Source organism: Cavia porcellus, unplaced genomic scaffold, assembly GCF_034190915.1.
Source record: "Cavia porcellus strain 051 isolate PalLab524CR breed Dunkin Hartley unplaced genomic scaffold, mCavPor4.1 scaffold_6, whole genome shotgun sequence".
NCBI classification, from domain to species: Eukaryota; Metazoa; Chordata; class Mammalia; order Rodentia; family Caviidae; genus Cavia; species Cavia porcellus.
This window is the reverse complement of record NW_026947489.1, coordinates 26,257,901-26,270,390: the sequence shown is the minus strand read 5'-3', so window position 1 is coordinate 26,270,390 and position 12,490 is coordinate 26,257,901. Positions and strand designations below refer to the sequence as shown.

Below are 12,490 nucleotides of genomic sequence, written 5' to 3'. Positions count from 1 at the left end.
CTTCATCTGAGAAGTGTGTATTCATCTCAGATGCCCATCTTTGGACTGGGTCCTTAAATCTGGGAGGATTTTTTTTTTTAATTTCTTTGTATGTTCTCAATAGTAATCCTTTGTCTGAGGAACAGCTGGCAAATATTTTCTCCCACTTTATGGGTTGTGTCTTCACTCTGTGGTTTCTCTTGCTATGAAAAAACTTTTCAGTAGGGTGAGATCCAGGTTGTTGATTCTTTATAATAGTTCCTCTGCGATCTGGGTTTTGTTCATAAAATCTTTGCGTATCCTAATGTCTTCCAGAATTCTACTTACTCTACTTCTAGCAGATTTAATGTTTCTGCTTTAATTATAAGATCTTTCATCCATTTTGATTTTAGCTTAGTACATGGTGAGAGATAGGGGTCCAGTTTTAATCTTTGGCATGTGTAGAGTCAGTTTTTCCAGCACCATTTAAAAGAGGCTGTTTTTCTTGTAGTGAATGTGCTTGGCACCTTTGTCAAAGATAAGGTGGCTTAGTGTGTTTGCAGTTGTTTCTGTATCTTCTAATCTGCTCCATTGATCTTTGTTTTTTTTTTTTTTTTTTGCCAGTACCACACTGTTTTTATTACAATAGCTTTATAGTATAATTTCAGATCAGGAGTTGTGATGCCCCTTGTTTTGTCTTTTTTGCCCAGGATTGCCTTTGCTATTCTCGGTCTCTTCTGGTTCCAGATGAAGTTTTGGATTCTTTAATTCTGTGGGATATGCTGTTGGGATTTTGATTGGGATGGCATTGAATCTGTATAAAGTTTTGGAAGTATGGCCGCTTTCACTATATTGGCTCTTCCTATCCAAGAGCATGGAATACATATCTCTTCATTTTCTAATACCCTCTTCAGTCTTCTATTTCAGAGTACTGTAGTTTTCAATGTAGGGGCTTTTTACATCCTTTGTTAGATTGATTCCTAGGTATTTCTTGTTTTAGGGTACTATCGTGAAAGATATTATTTCCCTGATTTCTCTTTCAGTGAGTTTGTTATTCCTGTACAAGAAGGCTAATGATTTTTGAGTGTTGACTTTGTAATGAGCTACATTACTTTGTAATGAACATCACTGTTTTTTAGGGAGATTGGCCTGTAATTCTTTTTTTTTTTTTTTTTTTTTTTGGCCTGTAATTCTTAGTTGTGTTCTCTAGTTTTGGAATCAGTAATGCTTGCTTCCATGAGTGAATTTGGGAGTACTGCTTTCCTTTCAATTTCACTAAAGAGTTTGCCAAGTAGTGGTGTTAGATCTTCACTAAATTTCTTGTAGAATGCAGCAGTGAATCTATTAGAGCCTTGACTTTTCTTTGTTGATAGGTTTTTAATTACATCTTTGATTTCATTTATTGATATTGAGTTATTTAGAGTTTTTACATCTCCTTGATTCAGCTTTGGTAATTTGTATATACTTGGAAATCTGTCCATTTCTTTTATATTTTCCATCTTACTAGAATACAAGTTTTCAAAGTAGATGTAGATGATTTTCTAGATTTCTGCAGTATCTGTTGTGATTTCACCCTTTTCATCCCTAATTGTGTGGATTTGAGTCTTGTCTTGTCTTTTCTTTTTTGTACCAGGAATCAAACTCACAACCATGCCCGGGCAAGGCAGGTGCTTATGCTGCTGTGCTAAATCCCCAGCCCCATATTTCCTTTTTTTGATAAGATTGGCTAAGGGTTTGTCAGTTTTACTTATTTTTTCAGAGAACCAGCTGTTTGATTCATTGATTCTTTATGTTGTTTTTTTAGTCTTCAGTGTGTTAATTTCTGCTGGGATCCTTATAATTTCCTCCTTTGTATGAGCTTTTGGTTTAACCTGCTTTTTTTCTAGAAGTTTGAGGTTCAACATTAAGTTGTTTACATACACTTGCTCTGTTTTCCTGATAACAGGTATTTACTGCTATAAATGTCCCTCTTAAGACCGCTTTTATTGTGTTGTATTGTTGCTAACGTTCAACTATAAAAACTGTCTAATTTCTTCTTGAATTTCATCTTTTACCCATTGGGTCAGTAGGATGCTATTTAATTTATATGTGTTTATGAAGTTCTTGTGGTTTCCTTTGGCATGGATTTCCAGTTTCATTGCACTGTGTCTGATAGTATGCATGGGATCATTTCAATTCTTCTGCATTTACTTATGTTTTACGAGCCATTATGTGATTTATGTTGGAGAATGTCCCGTGTGCAGCTGAGAAGAATATGTATTCTGATGTTGTGGGGTGGAACACTATAGATACCTACCTACTAGATTTGTGATTATATAATAAAATACAAAACAGACCAGATAATTCCATGCAATACATAATTGCTTAATGTGTTAATTTTGCCCTTGTTGGTTAAACTTTAAAATGGATTAAAGAGAAACAGAGAAGTGAAAGAAAAGAGATTATAAGTAAGGTTGGAGGACAGAAGTGGATCCCACCAACTTGAGGAAACTGCTGAAGAAAAAAGAGACATGGAAGAGATAAAGAAGAACAGAATCACACCCACTAATAGGGTAGGAACCACTCTCATACTCACTTAAAAAAAAAAAAAAGAAAGAAAGAGAAAAATAAAACTAAAAAAGAAAAAGAAAAACAAAATAGTCCTACTTCCTGGATTCTCTCTGGTTTCACTAGTGGACAGCCTGTAGCTACCGAGTCCTGAATCTCTGTTTCTATCCCAGCAAACCTGCAGTTGCTTTATGGTGGAGTAGTAGATAATTTCAGCAGGCCTGCCCCAAGACCAGGCTCATTAGGTTTGCCACAGTCCAAGCAATTTCCACTGGTCTGTGCCCAGCTAGGAGCTGCTGGAGGCAGCCAGCAGCAGTTCTGGGTTCCGGGCTTATCCAGGCAGACTTCAAAATGGCTCCTCGCTAATTGCTGTCTCTTGTGCGAGGACTTGGTTCTCTGTGCTTACAGCCAGCCAGTGCGGTCCTCCACGTCTGCTGCTCCCCTCCAATGGCACATCTCTGTAGAGGCCTGCAGCGTCGCCAGCCACCACCATCACTGGGACCGTGGGTCCCCAGGTTGGAACAGCTTCTCTCACACGTGAGTCCGGCTCAGGGCAAAGATACCACCAGCTACTGCCGCCTTCTTCTTAAAGTTTTTCTTTTTACTCTCTATGGGCTTCATTTCACACTTCAGATTCCTCCTGCATTCAGGGGATCCACTTTGTTTCTGTCTTGTTTACGATGCTATAGTCCAGTGTCCAGATGGTGACTTTCAGAGAGGCTGTTTTTTCTGCTGCTTACTGCTCCATCATCTTTGGATGTTTTCTCCTTATTTTTGTTGCTGGTAATTTTTTTTTTTTTTTTTTTTTTAAAGACAGGGTTTTGGTATGCAGTTCAGGCTGGCCTCAAACTCCCACTGGTCCTCCTGCCTCAGCCTCCTGAGTGCTGGGATTACAAGTGTGTGTCACTTGGCTCTTGGTGGAGACTTTGATTACTAATTCCGTGTGTTACCACTTTCTGATTTTTTGTTTTTTGAATCCATTTTATATGTTTTTAGAGAAATCTATTTCATCTAGGTTAATTTTTTAGCATGCAGTTGGTCATAGAATTCCAGTATAATCATTATTTTTGCAAGTTTTGATTCATATTTATTCTCTTTCTTCTTTCTTGCTGGCTTGCTCTTCTAGAGAGTTTTGTCAGTTTTGTTGATCTTTTCTAAGAACCAACTTTGATTTCATTGAGGTTTTCTTTTTCTATTACCTATTTCTTTTATTTCTCTTCCTGCTTAGATTTAGTTTGTCTTTCTAGTTTCTTTTAAAAAGTTATACATTTTATTAGTATGTATTAATATTGCATAACGGTAGGGGTTTGGGGTGTTGGTACCTGCATTTAACATTAGCCTAATTTCAATTCTGTTGTCCCCCATTCTGTTTTCTCTCCACTCGCTCCAATCCCTTCCCCATCTCCATAAGTCTACTCCTGGTTTTCTGTCATCTCCCCTCCCTTTCTCAGTGTTTCCCTTCTTCTTATCATAAAAGAGAAAAGATGATACTTAACTTTCTGAGTCTGGCTAATAGCTCTTCATGATTTGGTTTCTAGTTGTATTTTTGTGCAAACATGATTTCATCCCCTTCCTCCACCTCTTTTTTGATGATGAAAATTGAACCCAGAGTCTTTTGCACTGAGCTATGAAACAGGGTTTCAATAAGTTGTCCATACTGGATTTGACTTCTCTTGCTTCAGTCTTCCAGAGAACTGAGATTATTGGTGCTGCTACCACACCTGACTATTTTTTGTGTGTGTGGTTTAGTAATATTGTTTTGTGTGTGTATATACTATATTTGCTTTATCATTTGCTGTTGGGGACCTAGTTTAACTTTTGTGTATTGTGCTGCTATAAATGTGGATATGTAGGAATTACTGTGGTGTACGCAGTCTTTAGTTCTTTGAGGAATATTCCTATGGGTGGAATAGCTGGGTCAAATAGTATTTATGTTTAGTCTTTCAAGGAATTTCTACTGATTTCCATAGAGGTTATATTAGTTTCCATTCCCCAAGACCATTCCTTTAACCCCACAGCCTCTCCAGCATTTGTTATTATTTTATTTCTTGATGATGGCTATTCCTTCTGGAGTAAGATAGTATCTCAGTGTTGTTTTTGTGTTTCTCTAATAGCCAGAGATGATGAACAAAAAAATGTTCTTTTTTCATGTATTTATTGGTTGCTTGTACTTCTTAGAAGTGTCAAGACCAGTTTATGTGGCTCAGCATTTGATCGGTCTTGGTGAACATTCCATGTACACTTGAACGTTGCTTTCTTCACCTGTTATGTGAGTGCTCATTTTAGTTTAGTTTAGTTTTGTTTTGCTTAGTTTTATTGTTTTGCTTTGTTTTTTTGAGACAGGATCTCACTCTGTAGTCTAGGCTAAACCTGAATATACTGCACAGCCCAAACTGGCCTCAAACTTGCAGCAATTCTGAGTGCTGGGATTACGGTTGTGTACCACCACACCTACCTCAAGTGCTCATTTTGAAAGTTAGTAAAGTATTTAACCATTCTAGCTCTTCCAAATCTGTTTAAGTATACCTTTTACAACCTACTATTGGAATTGGCAAAATCAAAACAAAACACTCACCAGGCTTTACTTTCCTTTTTGAAATGTTCTTCTCTTTCTAATACCTATTTTTAATTTTTTAGTTCAAAGGACCTTTCTTGTAAGCATTCCCAGAATTTTCTTTATTCATCCAGCATTAAGTTGCATTTTATATACGCAATATCAGTATATACCATACTTAATTGCTAGACCTTTTGCTTCTCATGGGCAGAGATTATTGTTTCATCCTTCTGCTTCCATTCCATTAGTAAGTAACCAGTAAGTGTTGAAATTTTAATGAGACACCTTTAAGACTGGAATATTTTTACATGACTGTCATGGCTTATACCTAGATTCCCCCTAGTCTTATGTGCTTATAAGTGGGGCTTTTTGGAAGTAGCTGGATCTGTGGTGTATGAATATGCATTAAGGGTATGTGATAACAAAATTAGTCCACTGACTGGTTTAGTGTAGTTCTAGATGTGGATAATGGGAAGGCCCACACAACCAATAAGCTTGCAACCTGGATGGAATACAGAGGGAAAGAGGGAAGGCAGCCTCATTGCTTGCTGCTTCCTGCCTGCCCTGCCATCGACTGTTTCTTCTTTGCCATGCCACCCTGTGTTGGAGTCAGCCAACTATGAACTGAAACTTCAGGCCGTGAATGCCAAGGTGTTTTGTCACAAGAAGGAAGTAATTATGACAATGTCCATTTTTTCCTCATTACTGGATTGAATCTAGGGCCTTTACGCTGAGCTACATCCCCAATACCTTTGATTAAATTTTGAACTATGGTCCCACTAAATAAGTTGCTCAGACTGGACTTAAATTGGTTCTTAGGCTCCCAAGTACTGGGATTACAGGAATGAACCACTGTGTCGACACAGTTTCTTTATTCTTTCAAGACCTATGTCTCATCAGTATATTGTTTAATAATAACTTTTATGATTTCTATTTAATGATTCTGGGTTTAAAGTAGGCTTACTGGTAGGTCTTTTTCAAAATGAACCTATAGAAATTAAAATTTTCTGGGCATGGTGGTGCATGCTCTTCAGGAAGCAGAGGCACAATTGTAAGTTTGAAGCCAGTATGGGCAATTTAGCAAGACCTTGTCTCAAAATGAAAAGAGAATATGGCTCAGTGGCAGAACACTTGCTGGCATACTTTGGATTCAATTCACAGTACTGCAGGGAAAAAACAAACCCTATCCATTTCCCCATGTGCTTGCTATATAAAAATTTTCCTTTTCTATGGACTTCTGTACTTAAGAAGAAAAAAATTTAGATAAAATGTGTGTACTATAGATGGGACCAACTCAATAATAAATGCCTTGAATTATAAACCACTTTATAAGTTTACATATTCTCTAAAGGAAAGGTATAACAAAATTACCATTAACTGTGTCGGTGACTTATAAACAACAGAAATTTATTTCTCTCGTTCTGTAGGAAGTAAAGTCCAAGGTAAAGGTTCAGGCAGATTTGATGTGGGTGAAGGTCTACTTCCTCATAGATTGCTGTCTTCTCACTGTAACCTCACACAGTGAGAAATGCTGGAGATCTCTTTGAAATGGTTTTTTTTTTTTTCCTCTTTTTTTTCCTTCTCAGGATAGTGTCTTACTATGTTGTCATGGTTGACCTCAAATTCACCATCCACCTACCTCAGACTCCCAAGTAGCTGAGACAACAAGGCATATGGCACCTTGCTTGGCTTTCTTTAGGGCCTGTTTTATAAGTATTGGTCTTACGGTACAGCCGTGACCTAATAACTCCACAAAGCCTCCAACATATGAGTTGTCAAAACCCAACAATCTTTGAGAGTTTTTGTTGAAAAAGTTTATGGAGCTTCTCTGTTTAAGAAAAGAACATTGTTTTTCGTATTGTTTGGATTAATAAAAGCACAACTTTGGAGGCTTCCTAACTGGTCAGTAAAGACTGTTAATTTTAGGGTGGGAGATGTAGCTCAGTGGAAAAGCACTTGCCTAGGGCCTGTGAAGCTTTGATACTCAGCACTGGGAAAAGAAATAGGGGGGATTTTTAATTTTGCCAGGAATTTCTATACCTTCAGAAGTTTAGAGGCTTTATTGAAGTTAGACTTTTCTGTGAGTGCATTCATTGCTGTGAATGGCTTTGTTTTCATACTTTATTCCTCTTGAGCCTCAAGATGAAAAGGTGACACAGTCTACGCTTTGTGGGAGATTGTTTTCAGGACCCTCTTAGACACCAGAATCCACAAATACATGAGTCCCTTAATAAAATGGCAGTGTATTTGTAAATACCCTGCACATATCCTTCTACATTCTTTAAGTCATCTCTAGATAATGTGTAATAGCTAATGTAATGAAAATGCTATGTAAGTTTTTTTAATGTTCATTTTATACATCTATGTTTTTGTACTTCTTTTTTTTTTTTTAACATTGTTATACTCTAAAGGGAATTATGATAATGGAAAAGTCAGTAGTATATGTTCAGGAGGAATTTTTTGTTGTTGTTGTTATTTTCTGTCCATGATTGGTTAAGCCTGCAAATACTGTGGTTTAAGTATATATTCTTGATATTAGTGAAAAAAAGGTATAACCAAAGTTGTATTAGAATTCAAATCTCCTTATCTTTGTGTTTTCATAGATTATAATTTAGGGTATAGCCTTAATTTTCTGCATATTGTGGCAGTCTTGCAGCCATTAATTTTGTTGTCTATAAAATGAGAATTTACTAAGTAGATGACCTCATTTGTTTTTCTGCAGGCTTATTGTTTTAGGCTGTGCTGAGGATCAAACTCATAGCCTCACATATGTGAGGCAATTGCTATACCACTAAGCCACATCCCTAGCCCATTAGTGCAGTTTGTGTGTGTGTGTGTGTGTGTGTGAGATCAAAGCTGGCCTTGATCTTGCTCTATAGCTCAGGCTGACCTCAAACTCAAACTTGATATGCTCCTGACTCAGCCTTCTAAGTACCTGGATTACAGAGGTGCACCACCATACCTCATTTAAATCAGTTTTTAAAATATGCTTATGTGTGGTAAGATTGAAATCTTTCAATAATTCAACCATTCTTGTTACATTTATGTGATTGTTGATTATTGGAATTATGTCTGGATTTGATTCATTCATTGAATGATAGTTTTCATTATGTTTTAAGTTAAAGGCAGAATCCTCATTTTTACTACATTTTGTTTACCCACTCAATGCTTCATATGTGGTTAACTGCTCAATAAATTTGTAGAATAGATGAGTGATTAGTATGATAATGTTAGCATGGGTACTACAAGGCAGCATAATATTATAGAAAGAATATGGGTAACATTGGATCCTTTAGATCGTAAAATATTTTGGAGTTGGTCAAGATGAATTGGGTTAATAAAAAGTATAAAGCCTTTTACTTAAAGTGTTCCCTTTTTTAGTTTCTTTTTTTTTTTTTTTTTGTCTTTTTCGTTTTTATTGGTACCAGGGATCGAGCTCACGACTGCCTGCTTGCAAGGCAGGCGCTTATGCCGCTGAGCTAAATCCCCAGCCCCTACCCTTTTTTAGTTTCTTATTTCAATTTGCTTAAAGACCAACATTTTTTTAAATCAATGTATTTTTGTCATGTAAGCTGGGCGTATTTATGTACACTAGTTTGAATTTCAATAAGCTTTGTTATTTTTTTCTCTTACAGTTTTACATGTGGCACCCATAAAAGATGAGGCTGAGAACACGAAAAGCTTCTCAGCAACCAAATCCAATCCAAACACAACGTACTGCCAGAGCAAAAAGAAAATATTCAGAGGTTGATGATAGCCTGCCTACACGAGGAGAAAAACCACCGAAGAATGAGACTGGCTTACTATCTTCAATTAAAAAATTCATTAAAGGAAGCACACCCAAGGTAGTAGTTTTGCTTTATACTTAACATTTTTTTAAGAAAATGAAATTGAGGCTGTATTCTCTAAGCATGTATAGATGATCAGTTGATATTGATAAATGCCTAGTAAGGGGATGTCTGCATCTTCGTGGGGCTAAAAATTTTTTAACTTGTATTTTTTTACATTTCAAAGAAAAAGTTTCCTGTTAATGTTTATTTACTATCCATATAGGAAAATGATCTCTTTTGTCTATCAGAATTCTAATATGATTTGTAAAGTGAAATCTATTACTTAAGGAGAAAACAAAATTAGTTAAAGAAGGAATGGACACTGACATATGTAAATTTACTATTGGACAAGCAGAAAAATTACTATTTACTTATGTAGTAGATTTTCTTATGAAATAATTAATTAAATTCAGGTATTCTGTTAGTATTGTGTGTCACTTGAACCTGACAGAGAGGGAGAAGGAGTATATGTATGTGTGTATATATGTAGTACCAGGGATTGAATTTAGGACTTGCACATGCTAGACGAGCTGCTCTTCTACCAACCTACACCTCCATTCCATGAATCTGAGTAATAGTACTAATAAAGTTTAGTAACTTCAAACCATAATCAAGATATTGATGCATTCTTTGTTTATATAGGATTTGGTGCTGTTTTTATGTTGTTGTTGTTTTTTATAATTATTTATTTAAATAATTCATTTGTTTTTGAGACAGGATCTTGTGATGTAGTTCAAGCTGGCCTTGAACTCGTTGTGTAGCCCAGGCTGGCCTCAAACTCACAGTAATCCTCCTGCTTAGCCTCCAGAATGCTAGGTTACAGACTATACTACCACTCCTGGTGCTGGTGCTTTTTTTGTGTGTGTAATTTCTTTTGTCAATTTTGTTTCTTTAAATAATTTTGTCTTATCCTGGAAGTATTCTAGTGAAATTAATCATGTGACAAGGATCAGATTTCTTCCAGTAACATGAATTCCCATCTCTTTAAATCCCTAATTAGCTCATTCTCCTGTGCAACTATAATTGTTACTCATAGTAGTAATTCATAATTACTCTTTATTTTTTATATATTCTTTTAGTATTTTTCAGAAGACAGATGTTATGTTCCCTAAAATGTGCAAGAGCAAAACCTCAGTCATTACCTACTTTGAATATTTTTAGATTTTATGATACCTATAATATATATGTCTAAACATCTGGATAAATTTTCCATATGTCTTGTGGCTTCTTATGTTATTTCCTCTGATCTTCTGTTGTTAATGTGACTTCATGGTATATTTTTTTCTAAATATTTAATTGCTGGTTCAATCGGTTGGTCAGCACTTTTTTTTTTCATGTGAACTTAAACACTTGGTCTTTCTATCAAAATTTCTGTCAAAGAAATTTTTTTAGTCAAAATGTATTAATATCTTTATATAAAGATGTTAAGCAGATTAGGGGAATGAACAATGTTAGCAAATTAATTTATTGTTAATAGCGAATTAATAGCAAATTATTTATTGTTTTTCCTATAGCTACACATTCATTTAGTTACACTGTTATTCAACTTAGATTTGTCATTCTATAATTATTATGGAAATTAATATATATTTAAAAGCCTCACTGAAATCAGAGCACATTTTTCTTTTCCTACTCTGATGACCCTATGTTAAAAGTAAAAAGTTTAGTTTGTCATGTATTATTTGTAATGACCCCTAATTTATCCCATTTTAGCTATATCATCAACCATCTTATATTCTTTTTTTTTTTAATTTTTAAAAAAATTTTTTTCTTTTTATCGGTACTGGGGATCGAACTCACGACTGCCTGCTTGTAAGGCAGGTATTTATGCCGCTGAGCTAAATCCCCAGCCCCAACCATCTTATATTCTAAAATTATTTTATATGATGCTTACTTACATATGCGTCTTAAATAGTGTCTTCATTTTCCAGAATTTGCAAAGGAATTTATGGCTGATACTAAGACACTTTATATGTAGCATTTCCTTAATCCTTATGAGCATCTTTTGATATTTTATGGAAGAGAAAACTGAGACTTAGTGAACTTCGGTAATATATTGTCAATAATAGTAATTATTAATTAGTGCATCTTTTTTTTGGTTTGTTTGTTTTTTGTACCAGAGATTGAACTCATGACCTCCTGCCTGCCACACAGACACTTATGCCACTGAGCTAATTCCCACAGAGATTGAACTCATGACCTCCTGCCTGCCACACAGACACTTATGCCACTGAGCTAATTCCCTGGCAGTAGTAATTATTAATATCTTTCCTGGGATAAAAAAAGAATAATAAAGAAAAAAGTAATGGTCACTGAGACTTATGAAACATTAAGAACACTGTTCTTAATGCGAAGAACACTGTTCTGAGTGTTTTCAAGTCTAATAAGTTATTTAAGCCTCACAAGGTAGATCCCATCATCGCTGTATTATAGATGAGGACACTGAGGCACAGGGAGGTACAAGATTACTTAGCTTTAAGTGGCATGAATGAAACCCAGAGTAACTGGTTTCAGAGCATACACTATCTATTTTTGAGACAGTCTTAGTATTAGTTTAGGCTGACCTTGAACTCATGGCAATCTTCTTGTCTAAGGATCCAGAGTGCTGGCAGGTATGTGCCATTAAACCTGGCCCAGAGCTTACACTTTTTTGTGTGTGTGTGCCAAGAATTGAATTCATGACCTTGTGCTTGCCAGGCAGTCACTGTGCCACTGGGCTATATCCCTGGCCATGCATTCTTAGTGACCGTGCACTATAGCATCTCTAACAACTGGTAGTGCTAGAATTTTTTATTTTTTTATACTAGAGGGTGAACCAAGGGCCTTCACACCCAGGGCTTCATCCTCAGCCCCTTTTTCAATTTTTTATTTTAAGGCAGGTTCTTGATAAATTGCCCACGCTGTGATTCTTCTGTCTTGCTCTCCCAAAGTGTAGGGATTACAGATGTACTGACCTCACTCATCTCTGGTGTCTTAAAGTCAAGTGTTTTGGACTCCATTATCTATGCTATTTCTCCTTTACTCTTCTGTCTCCAAAATATCTAGGTATGTACTGCCTTTACCTAATTAGTATGAGGATAATAAGTCTCTTTTATGGAAATTATTCTTTGGTGAAAGTAAATAAAAACTGCTTCTTACGCTGTCCATTTTGTCATTTATTTGTATTCTGTCTTAGCTCAAAGCTTGAAGTGTTTTTTTTTATAGGAACTCTTTTCTTTAGTATTTGTGCATATACCTTCTACTTTCTTAAATTAGTCCTTTTGACGAATGATAGACTATTATTAGTATCCGTGTCAAACTCAATTTAGTTATTCATAACACCTTTGGTTTCCTTGGTACTTTTCTTTTGGATTTATATTCTTACATGAGTAGACCTGAAAGATTTAGACAAGCATAATCCTAGGTTTTAGAAACTTCCTTGCCTGCTTTTTTAGCCTTTTTTTTTTTTTGCTTTCTTTAGCTACTGTGATGTCTCAGATCACATAACTACTAGTGTCCTTGCTATATGGCTTGCTTGCAGTACTGTACTAGATATTGAGCTATTTTATTTATTTATTTAGAGAGAAGACCCTACTAAGTTTCCCACATGGGACTTGAACTT

General features: G+C 35.7%; 1 protein-coding gene across 6 annotated transcripts in view; it reads left to right on the top strand.

Annotated features, from left to right (window-relative positions):
* Ctdspl2 (CTD small phosphatase like 2) overlaps positions 1 to 12,490 on the top strand; it is a 74,746-nt gene that overhangs the window by 20,044 nt on the left and 42,212 nt on the right. For 3 of the 6 annotated variants that reach the window (XM_063250133.1, XM_063250130.1, XM_063250131.1), the window contains exon 2: positions 8,695 to 8,904. In XM_063250133.1, the coding sequence (XP_063106203.1) occupies positions 8,719 to 8,904 (186 nt within the window). In that variant the 5' untranslated portion in view covers positions 8,695 to 8,718. Of the gene's footprint in view, positions 1 to 1,159; positions 3,043 to 8,694; positions 8,905 to 12,490 lie in introns of those variants that run through there. The other 3 variants (XM_063250132.1, XM_063250134.1, XM_063250135.1) reach the window with 3 other exon arrangements.